This window comes from Entelurus aequoreus, linkage group LG11, assembly GCF_033978785.1.
Source record: "Entelurus aequoreus isolate RoL-2023_Sb linkage group LG11, RoL_Eaeq_v1.1, whole genome shotgun sequence".
NCBI classification, from domain to species: domain Eukaryota; kingdom Metazoa; phylum Chordata; class Actinopteri; order Syngnathiformes; family Syngnathidae; genus Entelurus; species Entelurus aequoreus.
Window position 1 is genome coordinate 49,898,528 of NC_084741.1, and position 19,004 is coordinate 49,917,531.

Here is a 19,004-nt window from a genome sequence, read left to right on the forward strand (position 1 = left end):
TTTTGTCTCACTAACACTATTGACAACAAACAAATTTTTAGAGTTTAGTCCAAAATTATTTACACCCTGACCACATGTTTTGCGATTTAATGAATGAATATATGTTTAAAAGATTTCACTATTTTTATTTTTTATATTCTTTCCAAAGAAAATCCATGTAAAAAATGATCAAATGTATGTTTTTTTTTAATCAACAAACAGCAGAGGCCACATTAGTATTAAGATGCATTGCACTAACCATTTTTACTAAAAGGAGCCAGATTGCCACCAAAAGTAGCAATAATGACTGAAAAAGACAATAACATGACACATTAAAGGACTCTTAGACTGTTGGAAAATAGAACTCTCCAAGAAGGAACAAATGCAGATGTTCTCAAAAATACATCTCAACAAAAAGTATGTCTACACATGTGAATTTTTAAAAAATGTCTACATAAAATGACATTTACCGGCTGTCGCGGGCATTTTGTCCAAGCCAGAAAAAGCAACCACAGATGTCTGGAATATCAACAATAATGTACGATGACGTGTAGAGATGGGAATCTTTGGGCACCTCACAATTCGATTACAATTCAGGAGCTACGATTAGATTAAAAATAGAATATTGTTGCATCTTAATTTATGTACATTGATGATGCATTTTTACATTTCTTTTTGTTTCATGAAATAAACATTCATGACCTGCATATTTTAAAAACAGATCATTTGTAACAAGAAACAGTTGAATTACATTTCTTAAATTAATGGATTAGTGTGCAAAACTGGAACATAAGTGCCCTATAATAAGGAGCTGGTTGGCTCTCTCGGTTAAGTGGCTCGCTGGGGTCAGCCAAATTTTACAACTGTCTACATTACTTTATTTGCAATAAATAAATAATCTATTATTGACGTTTACTAATCGATTTTACAATCGCCCATGTTTCGAATTGTTTTTTAATTGTTGCTTTGCCTAATAAAAAAAAAAAGGTATGCTGCTTTTATTTTTTAATGAGATGTACGGCGACCTTGAGTTTCTTGAAATACACTTTACAAAATAAATGTGTTAATAATAATAATAATAACCCTAATACCTCTAATGGCAGGTAAGTATCTTTTAATTTAAGCGCACATTTACACGAAGGCCAGGAAACAGAATAAAAAAACACTTCAGCCACCACCATGCCTACAGAGTTGCCCACTCTGGTGGTGGGTGGAAAGACCGTTGCCGCAAATTGGCAACCACGTCAATCTGTCACAGGGCTGCTGTGGCTCCAGATGTAGCTTACCACCACCAAGAGCGTGTAAATGTAGCGTTAACGGAAAATTCAGTGTAGGAATGTAACAAACAATATGAATGATAACCGCGATAAAACTCCCGACAGTTAGTATTACTGTTTTTATTTAAAATTATCGAAAAACCGTGATTGATTGCCGCACTTTGATAACCTAATGGACTGACTGGTGCCAACTTGATAGCGAGCTTAAATGCTGACATGAAAACAAGACACATCACCACGCGCTTTCTTAGAATAGAGTGATCGTTCTATACTGCGAGGAATACGAGAAGGAGATATTTTTACCGTGCGTTCAAGAACAGTGAACAGAGTAGGGCGCCACAACACCCCCCAGAAATAATAAATAGTGCAATTAGATTTTATTTGCACTTTTCATTTAATACATCTTAAAGTCCAACAGTACAAACCAACATTTAAAAGATAAAATACTAAAACTAAAACACTATCAGTAAGCATAAGAAACACAAAACATGCAAAATAGTGTTTTTTTGTGTGTCTATTTAGTTATTTTTTTAAATACATTGGTTAAAATATTTCAGTATGTGCAGAAGTACTTTAGAGCAAATTCAACAATATAATATATATTAATGGTAACCGTGATAATTTTGGTCACAATTACAGTGATATGAAATGTTCATATAGTTACAATTTTGGCGGGGGATCTGAAAAACGTACAATACTGTGAATCCATCTTTCAATGTCAATATAACGTTTTCTTCTCAGAAATACGGTGGATATAACAAACACTTTGTTACTTGTATATATGTGGTAAAACAAAGTCTTTGTAATGATGCAAACATTTGAATAAATGTTTTGTTGAAGTATAATTACACTTGATGATGGCAATGAAGCAATCTTAAACATAGGTCAGTGTTTATTACCATGGAAATGTTATATCTGTTCAAAAAGAGCATATTCAGAATGAGAACAGCCCAGGACAAAATGGGATGGCGAGGGGCCATTGAGGCTTCTGTTGGGCATAGATCTTGCTGAGTCATTCCAAACATAAAAAAAAGGTCAGCCAGATCCACTGAATTTTGTTTCGGTGTTTAGGAACGCTAACAAAAGTGCCCTTCCATCCCCTCTCAGAACAACATGACATCATACAGTAATTACCTTCATCAGTATGGTTATCACACAGGCACTTTCATCAGGATGCACATGTGAAAACACTGCAAAAGCAATTTAGAAAAGCAGAACAGTGCGACTAATCTAATCAACCAATACCTCGCCCCCGTCCCAGGGTACTAATAGAGGATTGCCTCTGATCAGCGGCTTTACTCACGTCAAATGTACAAGACGATCGGTGAGAGAGCAGAGACCTTACTTTTAAAACAATAACTCATAGGACTTAAAAATTCACAATCAATGGGCTTACAATTTAGAGGGTTTAAAAGGTAACAGTCATTTCATTCATTCATTCAATATACAAACATATCAAATTGATAATGAAATAAAGTGCTTTATTTCAAGAAGCATAGCTTCTCCATGAATATGGATACAAATGTCCAGTTATGTCTGACATTAAATTAAAACCCAGCAAGAACACAGCTGTGTCGATCTCAAGAAAATATACTCCACATTTGGTTTGCCCATCACTTGGTAGCACATACAAGCACAGACTACAGCCCAGAGCAGGCACAAACATACACATTGTGATTATAGAAGATAGAAGCTGGAGGTGTGAAAACGAGTGGGACGAAAAGCTAGTCATGCGGGCGGGTGTGTGGGTTTGAGGGTTCCGTTCTCCATGTAGCTCTAACGCTAGAAGCACGCCATTCAGCACTCATCATTTTTACATTTATTAAAAAAAGAAACACTATTTGCATGCAACTCATTTGTATCCTTCATCCACTATTCAGAAAACATCAGTAAGGCGACAGTGAAAAAAACAATTCAGCAACAAGTACCAAATGTTAAAAAGAATCCAAAAATATAAAGACTTCTTTGTGGTACAGCGTCTAATGGCAGCCTGTTCCTACACCTCACGTCAACAGCGACGCGAACCACAGAGCTGAGATAGGTCGGCTTATCACTTCCATTTTCTCTGTCCTGCGAGAGCGCCAAAAAGTCAGTAAAAACTAAAAGTGACTGACTGTAGGTCTGCGCCAATAACACGTTTTCCTGGACAATATATTATACCTCAAATACTTGACCAATTTAAGCACTAATATCTATTGTAATAATAATTATAATAATATTATTAAAAATAATAATAATAACGCAAGTAATCATATGAACGTATTTGGTAGTCATATTTTTATACCATTGTAATTGGAAGATCAAGAACTTTTGATTATCCTAATTCATAATACAATAGTAAAATGGATTTCCACAATGGTACATTTGCTTTACAATCATTTTTTTCCTCTTAATTGTTGTTACCCTGCGGTGCATTTTCTTTTATGTTGTAGAGATTGATAAAGATAGTCACCAAGCGGGACTTCCATCTCATGGCTGCCATCGGCGCTATCTACACCACGACAATCAAGTTGACCAACATTTGGCAGAACAATTATTTGATGCACTTCATCTTCAACTCCTGCCTCATCAATAACCAGGGGTGCAACGATTTATCGATGTATATTCCTTAGATTCAACTACATCGATCTGTGCTTGGCCAGCTGGTTATCCGGAAGATAGGTCCAACATTGTTTTAAAAGGCAATCGATCGATTTTATCGATACTTGTCTATACTGTATTGAATGTTGAAAATTTGCTTTTGTTAATTCAACCTAGAGTGTTGGTTGCACTTTAGTCAAATACAATGTAAATGTTTTGGCCATTAATTGTTGTTTACTTGCTTGTATGTATCCATAATTAATTTATATATAATTCCCTACAAGAAAAAACAGAAATACAGAAACCTTTCCCTGCAGCGTACAGGGCTGGGCGATATATTGAGTTTGTAAGATATATCGATATATTTTCGAACAAGATATGAATTAGGAAAATATCGTCATATCGATATAATTTATTTCACGTTAAAATGACCAAACGCCGCTTATTTGTTGTGTTACTTGATTCTCCCCCGCAACACTTCATGAGCTACTAAACCCCTCCCCTTCCTCCTTCCAATGGTTTCGGATCGTATCGATCTAAAAAGATAATATCATCCCTGAATCGTATCCCCAACCACAAATTCTGAATCGGAACGAATCGTTAAACCTCTATCAAGAACACATCCCAACTAGAGGTGGGAATCTTGGGCCACCTCACATACGATTCAGGGGCTACGATTCAATTAAAAATTGATTACTGATGACCCGATCCCCACTGCTCTTTTCTGTAATATGATCAGAGGATTAATTGTGTTGTGGTAAGTATTCCCCCATACTTCAACACAATATATAAGGTGTGGCAGTACCTAGGTGCAGTAAAGAGTATGGAGTGTATTTTCATTGAGAAATAGTTTTGCTTTGTTTATAATTGAGAGGATTTGGAGATTTTTGTTTTAATGTGTCTGACATGAGGTTTCCATGACAGTTTACTATCAATTATTACTCCCAAAAATGTATTCTCATTTACGATTTCAATTTGGGTACCATCAATACTTATTCTCTGTACAGACTAGGGCTGCAACTAACAACAAATTTTATAATCGATTAATCTGTCGATTATTACTTCGATTGATCGATTAATAATCTGATTCATTTTTTAAATGTTTTTATTTTTTATTTTTGCTCGCAATTTCGTTGTACAATGTACAATGACAATAAATATATATTGTATTCTATTCTAAAAGAGACACACTACATTTCTATCCTTTCCAGTATTTTATTGAAAAAAACCAGCAAACTGGCACCATGTTCTTTCAACATGCCAAATAAAACAAGGAAAATGTTACAAAAATTTTTTTTTATAAAGTGCACCATTGTCATGCACAATAGCAATAATTTTGCTTGGGGGAATTTCAAACCTGGCTACTACCTATTCCAACCATTCTGCAATGTTGGACGCTGAATGTCTTTCCTCTAGTGGCATGGTCATAAGGCAGATTGACTTCATGTTCCATTCCTCTCCAATGTAACGGCATGTATTGCCAAGGTAGGCTTCCGTGGCTACAATTGTCCACACATCAGTAGTGAGAGCAATTTTCATCTGGGTGGCTTTTATGTCAGTCTACACACTTCCTTAAAAAAAATCTCCATGTTAACAAAAGATTAAGAACACACAAAGACGGACACAACAGATCAATGTACCCGGACTATGGACTTAAAAAGTTACGTACCGTGAGTTCCCTTCATCCATGGCTCCAACATGTTTCCTCTTCAGGTGCTCCTGAAGCAATGTTGTACTTCAGTGCTATTTTGCAGGAAACGGTCTTCTTTGAAGGCTTTAAAGTAAAGTGTTCCCAGACTTTTGACGACTTATGTCGTACACTTTTCTCCATTAAAGCATTAACCTCAAGATGTTTCTCCGCTGAACTATCCGTACTGTTTTCCTCCACCATTTTTCGAATCTTTCCAGGCAAAGGAGACGGCGTGGTCACGTGAGATGCACATGACACATCATTGGCTGGCTTACTGCCACCTCATGAGACGTAGCCTCAGAGCCACCCTGGCGCTGTTTTTTACTGTTTTTGTACATATTTTGATTATTGTTTCTCAGCTGTTTGTAAATGTTGCAGTTTATAAATAAGAGTTTAGAAAAGTAAAACATTTAAAAAACATTTTAAAAAAAGAGCCTCAGCGCATGCGCATAGCATACATCCAACGAATCGATGACTAAATTAATCGTCAAATATTTTATTAATCTATTTTAATTGATTTAATCGATTCGTTGTTGCAGCCCTAGTTCAGACGATATGCTTCCATTTCCAAACATCACTATCTTAGTTTTATTTATATTCAAAGGATAATTTATTTGTCTCCATCCATTTTTTTACTATGTTTAGTTCTGTGTTTACTGTATTTATGAGCTCATTATAGTCATCACTACTGTAGAATATATTTGTGTCATCTGCAAATAGTAGGGGTGTAACGGTACACAAAAATTTCAGTTCGGTACGTACCTCGGTTTAGAGGTCACGGTTCGGTTCATTTTCGGTACAGTAAGAAAACAACAAAATATACATTTTTTGGTTATTTATTTACCAAATTTGTAAACAATGGCATAACATACATTTACACACAGGGTCCATTGCCAGGGTTAATGTGGTCAACATATATAAAATAAAAACTAAATAAGAGAAGGCTCAGAATGGTTTCTTAACAAAACCTTCCTACATATAAAGTGTTTTTTTTGATTGATTGATTGAGACTTTTATTAGTAGATTGCACAGTACAGTACATATTCCGTACAATTGACCACTAAATGGTAACACCCCAATAAGTTTTTCAACTTGTTTAAGTCGGGGTCCACGTTAATCAACATTAAACTGCCTCAAGTTGTTGCTCAGATTAAATAAAATGACAAAACTTTTCTTCTACATATAAAAAGTGCAACATTAAACAGTTTCAAGTCAACTCAGCCACAGATTAACTTTTCTTCCCCCCCCCCCCCCCAGCCTGGCTAACTTGGCAGTAAGAGGATATAGCTCAGTTGGTAGAGTGGCCGTGCCAGCAACTTGAGGGTTCCAGGTTCGATCCCCGCTTCCGTCATTCTAGTCACTGCCGTTGTGTCCTTGGGCAAGACACTTTACCCACCTGCTCCCAGTGCCACCCACACTGGTTTAAATGTAACTTAGATATTGGGTTTCACTATGTAAAGCGCTTTGAGTCACTAGAGAAAAAGCGCTATATAAATATAATTCACTTCACTTCACATATATGGGCTCATTGTTCTTCCACCATAGAAGTGGGTCAAAATCTAGTTTTTAATGCAATATGGACTTATATCTGCTGCTATAAAAAAATGTGTTATTGCTTTAGCTCTGCCTGACTCGCCAAGGAGAGGCTGCTTGAATGCGGTGGTGACGCTTCAAATGGGTTTGCATGTGTTATGAGAGTAGCGTATGTGTGTGTGTGGCCCTTTAATATGTGACAGCATGTGAGGTGAGTGTGTGGGCGAGCGAGGTGAGTGAGTGCGGGGAGTGGATAGTGTTTTTTTGGATTGGGTGTGTAAAAGACCTCAATAAAGCCACGATTTGCAACTAATCGCCGGACTCGTCGTTTACCCTGGCGTCCAGAGCTGTGGAGACCCACTGCCGGCGAGAGTGAAGGGTGTTGCCCGCGAGAATACATCGGCCCTGGAGGAGTGTGTCCCCTGCGCTCCTCGACTACGGTCTGGGAGCCGGAAGCAGGAAAGGTGCAACACATGTTTGACGTGTTGTCAGAAGCAGCTGCTGAACAATGTCGGCAAACCTCCGTCCTCCATTGTTGTATCGCGCAGTTAAAGTGTTCCCAAACGGGAGATCTTAACGAGGCAGGAGGGTCTTCCAGCTCTGGCTTTTACATGTTGTCCTAGCCCGGTCGCTGCTAGCATGTGTACTCGTTTGGTACACCTTCTAGCCAAACCGAAACCCCCGTACTGAAACGGTTCAATACAAATACACGTACCGTTACACCCCTAGCAAATGGTATACATTTCAGTGCTTTGGATGCTCATGTTTAAAGTAGGGCTGGGCGATATATCGATATACTTGATATATCGCGGGTTTGTCTCTGTGCGATATAGAAAATTATTATATTGTGATATTCGAGTATACATTCTCACGCAGTTGCTTTTAGCTGCGGGCATTACACTGCATGCGTTTCCCACTCTTTCTTGTCTCCTTCTCACAGACGTAAAACAAGCGCACCTTCTTACATACATCACGTGTGCAACGTCACACGCTCCCGCAGAGCAGAGAGGTAGCGACATGGTAACGTTAGCTGTGATGCTAACGGTGCGGTGCGGGTGGTAATACGAGAGAGAGAGAAGGTGCGAATCTGGTAACAAATGGAGGAAGAGTTAATTCCCAAGAAAAACAGCACGGGATCCATCGTCTGGCGGTGGTTTGGCTTCAAGCGGGTATATGTTCAACATTTATGCGGCAAAAGCGTTGCTACAAAAAGTAGCAGCACTGCTAATGTAGCATCATTTGAAAAGTCACCCACTAGAGAATGAGGAGTGCTTGAAACTCCGCATGTCAACATCTCCGTTCGGTGCCACACCAACAAAATGCCAAAGCAACGATTTCCAAATCAACACTGTATGAAAAATAAAATCAACAACAGAAGGAGATAACGTCCGCAGTAACCTACCACATAGCGAAGGACATACACTATTTGATTTCCTATTATGCAGCTCATTTTTATTTGACAGTTATTCAAATATCTTGTGTGACATCATGCACAAAGTGCACTTTATTTGTTTTTAACTATTGTAGTGGCGTTCTGTACAAAAAGTACACTTTAATTTAGTGTTGTTTTGATAAGTCATCTTGGCGACATAATTCACAAAAGTGCACTAATAGCTTGTTTTCTCTGATAATCTTGCACTTTCTGTTTGAAAAATACAGTTTTGGTAAATTGACTTAGTTGTGATTTCCCTCTCTGCATGAAAGTTTAAAATGAGCATATATTAATGCAGTATGAACAAGAATGTTTTAATGTAGACACATAGAATCATCATACTGGTGTGATTATATGCATCAAGTGTTCATTCAAGGCTAAGGCAAAATATCGCGATATATATCGTGTATCGTGACATGGCCTAAAAATATCGAGATATTAATAAAAAGCCATATCGCCCAGCCCTAGTTTAAAAGGGTTCTGATCATGTTACAAACGCATTTAGAAGGTCGTAAACAGTTGTTTATGCTCTAATTATGGAAATACTTGACGAATAATAGTCCTCCTTTGCTGTGGTATCTCCAACATGGCCGACTTTCGGGTTGGCAATGTTACGTTAAAACGATATAGAACGGTGGATAGTTTCTTTTAACTTGAATCCAAATTAAGGAACAAAAAATATGACTATTATTGATTCGTCTGTTGCATTTGGATTATTTGTACGTCTCGGAGGTTGGGGGCTGCTGCTTTGGTTAACTATCACCTTAGTTGACAAACACACCTTGAACTCTGTCGGCGCAGATCTCCTTCGCTTTCTCCCTCATCAGTTTGGGGATGAGCACGTCAGTCTCCACATGCCTAAGGTGCATCTCCCCTGGGAGAATAAACAACACACGGGAAGATACATTACATATTGTTAGTACTTACAAAGAATCTCATAGATCATTCAAGTTACATGTATTACACATGTATTGAGGAGTATGATACATAAATGGAGCATCATTTCCGCCTAGCAACATAGCTTGCTCCAACGACAAGCCTTTGCCTAAAGTTCCTTTCTGTCAAATAAAAGAGTTATATGCATCTATGAATCTAGCTAAACACATGTCATGCATGTAACGTCGAGTAAAAACCTACAAATAATTATCCTACCTTTGTTGACAGCTTCCATTGCGGCAGGGTCGTTCAAAACATTGCAAAACACGGACAATGTGACCTCGCTGGCGCACTAGCCTTCAAGTACTTCCGGTGGTTATGTAAAGAACTACAAGTCCCAGAATCCCTATCGCGCTCTGTTCAAGCGCGATTGATTGATTGATTGATTGATTGATTGATTGATTTAAACTTTTATTAGTAGATTCATTGCACAGTGAAGTACATATTCCGTACAATTGACCACTAAATGGTAACACCTGAATAATTGTTCAACTTGTTTAAGTCGGGGTCCACTTAAATTGATTCATGATACAGATATATACTATCAAATATATACTAACATCTTAATACAGTCATCACACAAGATAATCATCAGAGTATATACATTGAATTATTTACATTATTTACATGTGGGATATGGAGGGGGGGGGTAGGTTTGGTTTTGAATCAACACTTCAGTCATCAACAATTGCATCATCAGAGAAATGGACATTGGAACAGTGTAGGACTGACTTGGTAGGATATGTACAGCAAGTAGTGGACATAGAGAGAGAGATCAGAAAGTATAAGAAAAAGTGTCTACATTTGATTATTTACAATCCGAAGAGGTATTATGTGGAAGGGAGGTTAGTTTAGGGTTGTAGTTGCCTGCTTCTTATTGATATCTATGGCTGCTTTTGTCGCCACGTGAGCTTTTTTAGTAACGTTTATAGTACACGAATTGGGCATTTTAATTGTGAAAATACTGATAATAGATATTTGAATAAATCTTATAGTTGAAGGTATGATATGTTAGTTGCACTTAGTGTTCAACTGTTCACTCAGACTGTTATTCCTAATTTTTTATTTATATTACAGTTGCCTGCATTTTAAATTTATATTAACAGTAGCCTGCATTCCTGTCTGTGTATATCAGTTGGATTTTTGATTGAATTTGTATTCTAATTTAGATCCAAAAGAATTACATCACAATTTATTTGAACAGTTCAACTCAAACCATAGACCAGAGATGTCCAAAGTGCAGCCCAGGGGCCATTTGTGGCCTGCAGATAATTATTTGTAAGCCTGTGGAACATTTTAAAAGTAATATTATGAAAAAGAAAAACATTAAAAGTGGAATACAAGAGCAAACATACGTAATTTAACCAGTAAATGTTGCAATATTGACGCTAATAACACAAAGCGGTAATGTACGCTGTTTTTTATTTTAAGACTATCACTGCTCAAAAAATTGTAAAAATCTTTGACGGATAGATCTGCAGTTGATCTAGAGATTTAAGCGTTAAAAATCCAAATAACCCATAATGATTGATGACTTGTTTTTGAACACTCTTATGAACCCCCAAAATTTAGTGGGATTTTTTAAAAACTGTCATTGCTCAAAAAATAATAATGAAATAAAATTAATGTTGCAAGGCAGGGGTCCCCAAACTACGGCTCACGCCCGCCAGCGTCCAAAATCCGGCCCGCGGGAAGTCCAAAGATTTTAAAAAAAGAAAATAAAAGAAAATTGTTATTATTATTATTATTTTTTATCTGTCCTTTCTAATTCATTTTCTACCGCTTGTTACTCTCGGTGTCTCCTAGCCGCTCAGGCAAATCATATTGTCTAAAGATGCATTTTTCCATCGATTACGTGAAATCATTGCGCTCAAAATATACATTTATATATATATATATATATATATATATATATATATATATATATATATATATATATATATATATATATATATATATATATATATATATACACATATGTTCAGTGTTGGGACTAACGCGTTACAAAGTAACGCGTTACTGTAACGCCGTTAGTTTCGGCGGTAACTAGTAATCTAACGCGTTATTTTTTTATATTCAGTAACTCAGTTACCGTTACTACATGATGCGTTACTGCGTTATTTTACGTTATTTTTTATGTAGTATCGGCGTGGCTAAGTTGGTAGAGTGGCTGTGCCAGCAATCGGAGTGTTGCTGGTTACTGGGGTTCAATTCCCACCTTCTACCTTCCTAGTCACGTCCGTTGTGTCCTTGGGCAAGACACTTCACCCTTTGCCTCTGATGGCTGCTGGTTAGCGCCTTGCATCTCAGCTCCCGCCATCAATGTGTGAATGTGTGTGTGAATGGGTAAATGTGGAAATACTGTCAAAGCGCTTTGAGTACCTTGAAGGTAGAAAAGCGCTATACAAGTATAACCCATTTATCATTTATTATTTAGTATCGGCTAGAAACAGATGCGCTGCGGTGTCGTTCTTCTAAATCTTCCCCTGTCACAAGGTGGAGAGAAGAAAAGAGCCGTGTGTGTGTGTCTGGGTGTGGCTGTGGGAAGGGGAGGCACACACGTGATCTGCGGTTTGATATATAAAACAAAACAAAAAGGTTGTTCGCATGCACGTTCAGTCCACACACAGCGTGGTCATGGCGAGCGGAGTAACAGAGGAGCTTGAACGCCCCGCGCCATTTAATCGGTGTGTTTATAGGTGCAGACTCCATTGTGCAAAACGAGGGTTTTAAACACATGCTGAACGTGCTTGAGCCACGTTACGACATCCCGTCGTGCACCCACTTCAGCGATAAGATTGTGCCAGATCTTTATGAGCAGGAGAAGAAAAAAGTTGTGGATGAACTATCCCGAGCATCATCTGTTGCGCTCATGACAGACTGGTGCACGTCCAGGGAAACAATGTGACGATAAGCGCTCACTTCATCACAGCAGACTGGCAGATGAGAAGACACGCCCCCTCTACGAGAGTCACCTTGCGCAGTGGAGGAATGGAAGATAAAGATATCCCAGTCACAAGTGATAATGCCAAAAATCAAATAATTGCAGTGAATGAGGCAGGACTGGGACCACAGGTAGGTGCTTTGCACATGTAGTGAATTTGGCATCACAGAAGGGAATCTCAGTCAATAGGATGGATCAGGAAGGAGGTTTCCTAGCACAACAGCTGCTCATGTACTTAAGAAAACTCATACATGATGTCCCAACGAAGTGGAACTCCACTTATGATATGTTGGAGCAGCAGGCAGCTATATACTCTGCATTGACCCACAAGACTCTGAAGAAAAATGTCAAAGACATCATCAACCTGTCTGATGATGATGTGAGAGCGGCAGAGGAGGTCCTCCAGGTGCTTAAACCCCTCAAAAGTGTTGCATCTCCACTGAGCACTGAAACTTCACCATATGTGTCAATGATCCTGCCACTGAAAACAAGGATTCTACAATCCATGACTCCAAGTGTGGAAGACAGCAGCATCACTCGAGATGTCAGGCTTTATTTCACTACCTATGTTTCAAGGAAGATAATGTGCCTTCTTATGTTGCACTTTAAGTTGTTTTTTATTAATGGTCATTGGTCCAAGTTAAAGAAAGGAGAAATGCCTTTTTATGTTGCACTGTTTTTCATTAATTATGTTAAAATGAAAATATAAATGCATGTCAAGTTGATCAACAGATTGTATTATTCTCCAGTGCAATAACAGTACTGAAATGAAGGCTAAAAGAGCATTAATGGGAGCTTTAAAAAAAAGAAGAAAAAAAGAAGTAACTAAATAGTTACTTTTCACAGTAACGCATTACTTTTTGATGTAAGTAACTGAGTTAGTAACTGAGTTACTTTTGAAATTAAGTAACTAGTAATTGTAACTAGGTACTGGTTTTCAGTAACTAACCCAACACTGCATATATATATATATATATATATATATATATATATATATATATATATATATATATATATATATATGTATATATATATATATATATATATATATATATATATATATATATATATATATATATATATATATATATATATATATATATATATATATATATATATTATTACTACTGGCATCTGTTTGTCTCGAGAGACAATAGAGTTTTGCGCTCAAATGTCAATTCCTGTGCAACGCCTGTTGTGACTATATAAGCCAATTCTTGACAGACATGCTTTGTTGCAGTTCCTGTACACATATTGTATTGTTGGTTGATTCAGTGGGGGTGTGACTGTTCGCTTTCTACGTTCACGCTTCTCCTCCCATTGTCTTACTCTTCTTAAGTCACTCTGATGTACGCCCTCCTCCACTAACTTCCTCCATTTCCCACGTTCAGCTGAAGAAGCTTCCCAGTTTAATGGGTTGATGTCACTGGCCTTCATATCACGCTTACACACATCTTTAAATCGAAGGACAGGTCTTCCCACAGCCCTTGTTCCAGAGGCCAGTTCTCCGTACAGCAGGGGTCACCAACCTTTTTGAAACCAAGGGCTACTTCTTGGGTACTGATTAATGCGAAGGGCTACCAGTTAGATACACACTTAAATAAATTGCCAGAAGTAGCCAATTTGCTCAATTTACCTTTAACTCTGTTATTATTAATAATTAATTATATTTATCTTTGTGGAAACACTGATCATCTTAATGATTTCTCACAATAAATATATATAGAAACAGATAAATATCAATATGCAACACTTTATTTTTATATTTTCTCTAAGTGCACATTTTTCAAATTGAACATTTTCAAATGATCACTTCTAAGACAGTCTTGTGAAATCACTATATCCCATTTTAACTAGCTAGCCACTAACATTTTTTAACAAATCATGAATTACTTTGCACCATGTTTGTACAAATAATAACTCATGTAAAATACAAAAGTAAACTCTCAAATTTTTAAATCATGTCACACTTTGAACTGGACACCAAATCTGTTATCTGTTTCTTTGTCAGTTAGTGGGAAGCCTGGCATTGCATGCTGTTAACTAGTGTGTTGTACTCTGGTGTGTAACTTGACACTGCAACTCTGAGTGAGTCTTGCAGATGTGCATCAGTGAGGCGTGTTCTGTGTTTGTTCTTGATGAAGTTCATGTCAGAAAAGGCTGATTCACAAAGATAAGATTTTTCCTCATTGTTTGCGGAACCTCCCTAATCTTTTGGTCATATTTTCACAGCAATCTGGCCTTAAGCTTAATTATGATAAATGTAAAATGTTTAGGATCGGAAATCTAAAGGGAACGTCCTTTCGAATGGAATGCAAAGTGCCTGTTTTGTGGACAGATGGACCAGTTAACATACTTGGTGTTGTTGTCCCAGAAAATCTGGAAGATCTAGGCTCAGTAAATTATGATAATTGACTAAGAAAGCTGGACAAAATTATGCAATTATGGAAAGGGAAATCCCTAACCTTGTATGGTAAAATGTCTATTGCCAACTCGTTAATTATTCCTCAATTTATTTATTTGTTTTTGTCATTACCAGCTCCATCACAAAACTTTTTTAAGATTTATGAGCGGAGGGTCTTCGATTTTGTCTGGAACGGCAAACCAGAAAAGATTAAAAGAAAGGTTTTGTACAAAGATTATGAATATGGGGGCCTGAAACTTCTCAACCTTGAAGCTATGTGTCTGTCTTTAAAAGCATCAATTGTTCCAAAGATGTATTTAAACATTGAGTGGTACACAAATGTCCTGTTGGACAAAAAACATGTACTGTATCAAAAGAAATTGTATCATTTTTTACAAGTGATCCCCTCCCAGAGAGTCTGCTGGGAAACATGGCGGGGTTCATAAAGGAAACAATCCACTCATAGTGGTGTTTTCAATTTTATGTGCCAGAAAAAAGAGACGATATTTTGCAGCAGTTAATATGGATGAACTCTAATATTGTAATAGATGGAAAGCCTTTCTTTTGGAGGAATATGTTTGAAAGAGGAATCATTTTTGTCAATGATATCGATGAGAATGGTAAAATTATGAAGTATGATGAATTTAGAGCTATGTATGGTGATGCTTGCTCAAGCTTTTCATTTTATCAACTAACTGGAGTAATTGGGAAAGTATGGAAACAAATAATTAATTATGGAACTACTAAATTATTAGTTTGTAAACCTCTAATAAGAAATTCTAGTTGGCAAAAAGGAACTAAAATAAATAGAAAAATATATAATTTTTATTTAATAAAGAAATCTTTGAAGGCTGCCTCATACAACACAAATGGAAAATGGGAGGACTTTTTTGACTGCCTGTTGCCATGGGATGCCATATTCAAACTTATCTATAAAACCACTATCGATGTGCAAAATCGTTATTTTCAAATTAAAATGATTTATAACTTCTTACCCACAGGGAAAATGTTAAAATTATGGAATATGGCAGAGTCAGATGATTGCCAATTTTGTTGTCAGGAGCCTGAATCCAGAGGTGTGGACTCGAGTCACATGACTTGGACTCGAGTCAGACTCGAGTCATGAATTTGATGACTTTAGACTCGACTTGACAAAATGTAAAGAGACTTGCAACTCGACTTGGACTTTAACATCAATGACTTGTGACTTCACTTGGACTTGAGCCTTTTGACTTGACATGACTTGCTACTTTCCCCAAAACCCAAAGCTTAAAAAGTTATTTGGGAGCGTCCCGTATCTTTCATTTTGTACGTGTCTGTCTATCAGCGTGTGTGCTGCCTGTCAGCTGGTGTGCTGTCAGTACAACAGCCAATCAAATTAGATCTACGTTGTTTTCATCACACAGCATTCATCCAATCAAATTGCAGGACAACCAATGAACAAGAGTTGTCAAACAACGCGCCAGTGAGAAACAATTATGCCAAAGTTGGTTTCGTTCGGGTATAAAAACTACGACTTGGTCAACAAAAAACAAATTGCTGTATGCAAATCACGCTGTTCGCAGATTACAGACGGAGGCGCAACAACTTCCAACTTCGTTCGACATTTGAAGTTGCACAAAGAAGGGTAAGTTTTGAATGTAAGATAACGTTTATTGGCTAAGTAACACGACTTTTATTTGCTGTGTAGTTAAATCAGTGAGGCTGTAAACTCACTGCTAACGTTATAACCATAGACATCTTATAAGGGTACGCAGCATCGAGCGCTACTGCCTACTGGCGCAGACGAGACGCGGGGCTGCCATCTTGGAGTGGTGATACGCTCCACTCAGTGCAATTCATTTGGCAGGAGCAATGAACTGTCAGCGCATTTAATTCATTTTACCTCACTGAATACCACTCATTTTCACGCGCTTTTTTGTCATACGTGTAGCTATGATAACGGACACATGTTTTGGTGTGTTTTATTATTCATAGTTTGCTTAACAGTAATATAATATTCTTATACGCTATAAGTGACCAGACGTCCGAGATCAAAACTGGGAATATAATCCCAGAGAAGGGGGAAAAAACGGTCAGCTATTTTTAAATTGAAGAAACAATATGATTAAGTTATATATACATGCGTATATCCTACATAAACAATGTAGGAATACATTAGATATCTATATATCTTATAGACTGTATCTCTGTTGCTGCAGCAGCAGAGAGTTTATTCTGTCTTGACACTTTGTATTGATATGTTGTATTACATTCTTCCCTTAAATGATCATGTTTACAGTGATTTTTATATATGTATTTTTTATGTATGTCGCTTTGGATAAAAGCGTCTGCCAAATACTTAAACATAAATAAACACCTGAAAGTCTTTATATCAGCTAAAACCACCAATCTGTTTCACTGGATTCAGAATAAAGCCAAATTCTGTCTTACCCAACAATGTTAGTATTTGAATATTGTTACTTGAAGACTTATTCCTGGTTACAATTATACTGTTAAGAAAGTATTGTCTTATATTTTGCCTAAAATGAGAATGCATCATAATCAGTGGCGGCTGGTGAATTTTGTTTTAGGTGGGGCTGAAAGTTTGTAAACCAAACCCCTGTAGGGGGGTCATCCTCCCCCAGAAGATTTATTTGTGATTTTCACATACAAATATTGAAGATCTTTGCTCCTTCTCAACAATAGTACGTTAATGTTAAATCTTACTTGTGAAAAGTAATCCCCCGATTCCTATTTTCAACAGTCCGCTCATTTGAGTAGGAAAACGCTGAACACCAGCCCGCATCTTTGTTTTCTACCTGTCAACTGTCAGTTTAGGCTGTTCGCCGGCTCCTCATCACCACTTGAAGATGGCGGCCAAATTGCCAATGATTCGTCTAGTTATAAGATGTCTATAGTTATAACGTCATTGCCAACACGGCAATATGTTGCGTCCACTGCAGTTCGCTACCTTATTCATACTTTTTCTCAAGTGATTTTTTTAAGCAGGGTTGCATGAGGTACCTATACATAACGTTACGTTAGTCAATGTATCACACACAGTAACGTAACGTTAGACGGCGGTCAGCAGCACTGCATATTTTAGCCACCTACAAAAAGACAAATATCGTAAAATAAAGGTCAGTTAAAATGTATACTATATTAAAAATATGTGTACATATTGCATAGGGCCCTGACATCTAAAAAGTACAACTCTGCTCATTGTTATGTTCATGCATTTGTTATGTTTTTCATGTGTATGCACACATCAACACACATACAGTATCAGATGAGATCAATGAGATAAGGTAAGAACAGGATAGAAACTGCTGTAGAACTAGTTACAATGCAATATGCCATGGAAATACAATGTTAACACTTTTGTACAAATAAGTACAGTTGCACTTGTTTTTTCAAATGGGTTTATTCTGTAAAGGAATGAGTTTAGTGTTTAAAATAACTGGTTAATAGTGCTATTATGAAGTGCAATGTCAGCACTATTTTTTTTCCTGCAATTTCAAATGCACTTGTTTTAATAAATAAATACAGCGTTTTAAAAGCATACACAATCTGTGTAAATATATTAGTCTGTGGTTAAAAGGACTTGAAAGGACTCGAAACTCAAAATGCAGGACTTGGGACTTGACTTGAGACTTTCCAGTCTTGACTTTGGACTTGACTCGGGACTTGCCTGTCTTGACTCGTGACTTGACTCGAGACTTGAGGGCAAAGACTTGAGACTTACTTGTGACTTGCAAAGCAATGACTTGGTCCCACCTCTGCCTGAATCCACCCTGCATTTGTTTTGGTATTGTCATATTGTGTCTTTGTTTTGGGTGGAAGTTGAAAAAATGTGTTTAAGGATTGGTTTGTTTATGAAGCTTAATGTGGTTTCTGTTATTTTAGGAGAGTTAATTGACAATCATGATTTTGTCAATTTAATTATAGTACTCGGTAAAATGTTTATTTTTAAGGCCAAAAACAGATATTCACTTAGTATTACTTTCTTTAAAACATTTATTCAGTATTTTCTAATTTTAGAAAGTTACATGGTTGAAAACGATAATGATGCCAAAAAACATTAAAAAAAAGATGAGAAGTCCTCAAAGGCTTATTTTGAAAGTATAATTATGTTTATAGATTATATGATATCTGTTGTGTTCCCTAATTTGAGTGACCTGGACATAATCTGGACCGTACATAAATGCTTATTTTGAAAATGTAATTTTGTTTATAAATTATATGCA

General features: G+C 37.0%; 1 protein-coding gene across 1 annotated transcript in view; it reads right to left on the minus strand.

Annotated features, from left to right (window-relative positions):
• The window catches only part of cmc1 (C-x(9)-C motif containing 1), an 11,772-nt gene extending 2,000 nt beyond the window's left edge, over positions 1-9,772 (minus strand). Inside the window, exons 1-2 of the mRNA XM_062063476.1 lie at positions 9,644-9,772; positions 9,273-9,365 (exon numbers count right to left, since the gene is read on the minus strand). Of these exons, the coding sequence (XP_061919460.1) occupies positions 9,273-9,365; positions 9,644-9,662 (112 nt within the window). The 5' untranslated portion in view covers positions 9,663-9,772. The remainder of the gene's footprint in view (positions 1-9,272; positions 9,366-9,643) is intronic.
• Positions 9,773-19,004: the final 9,232 nt, after the last annotated feature.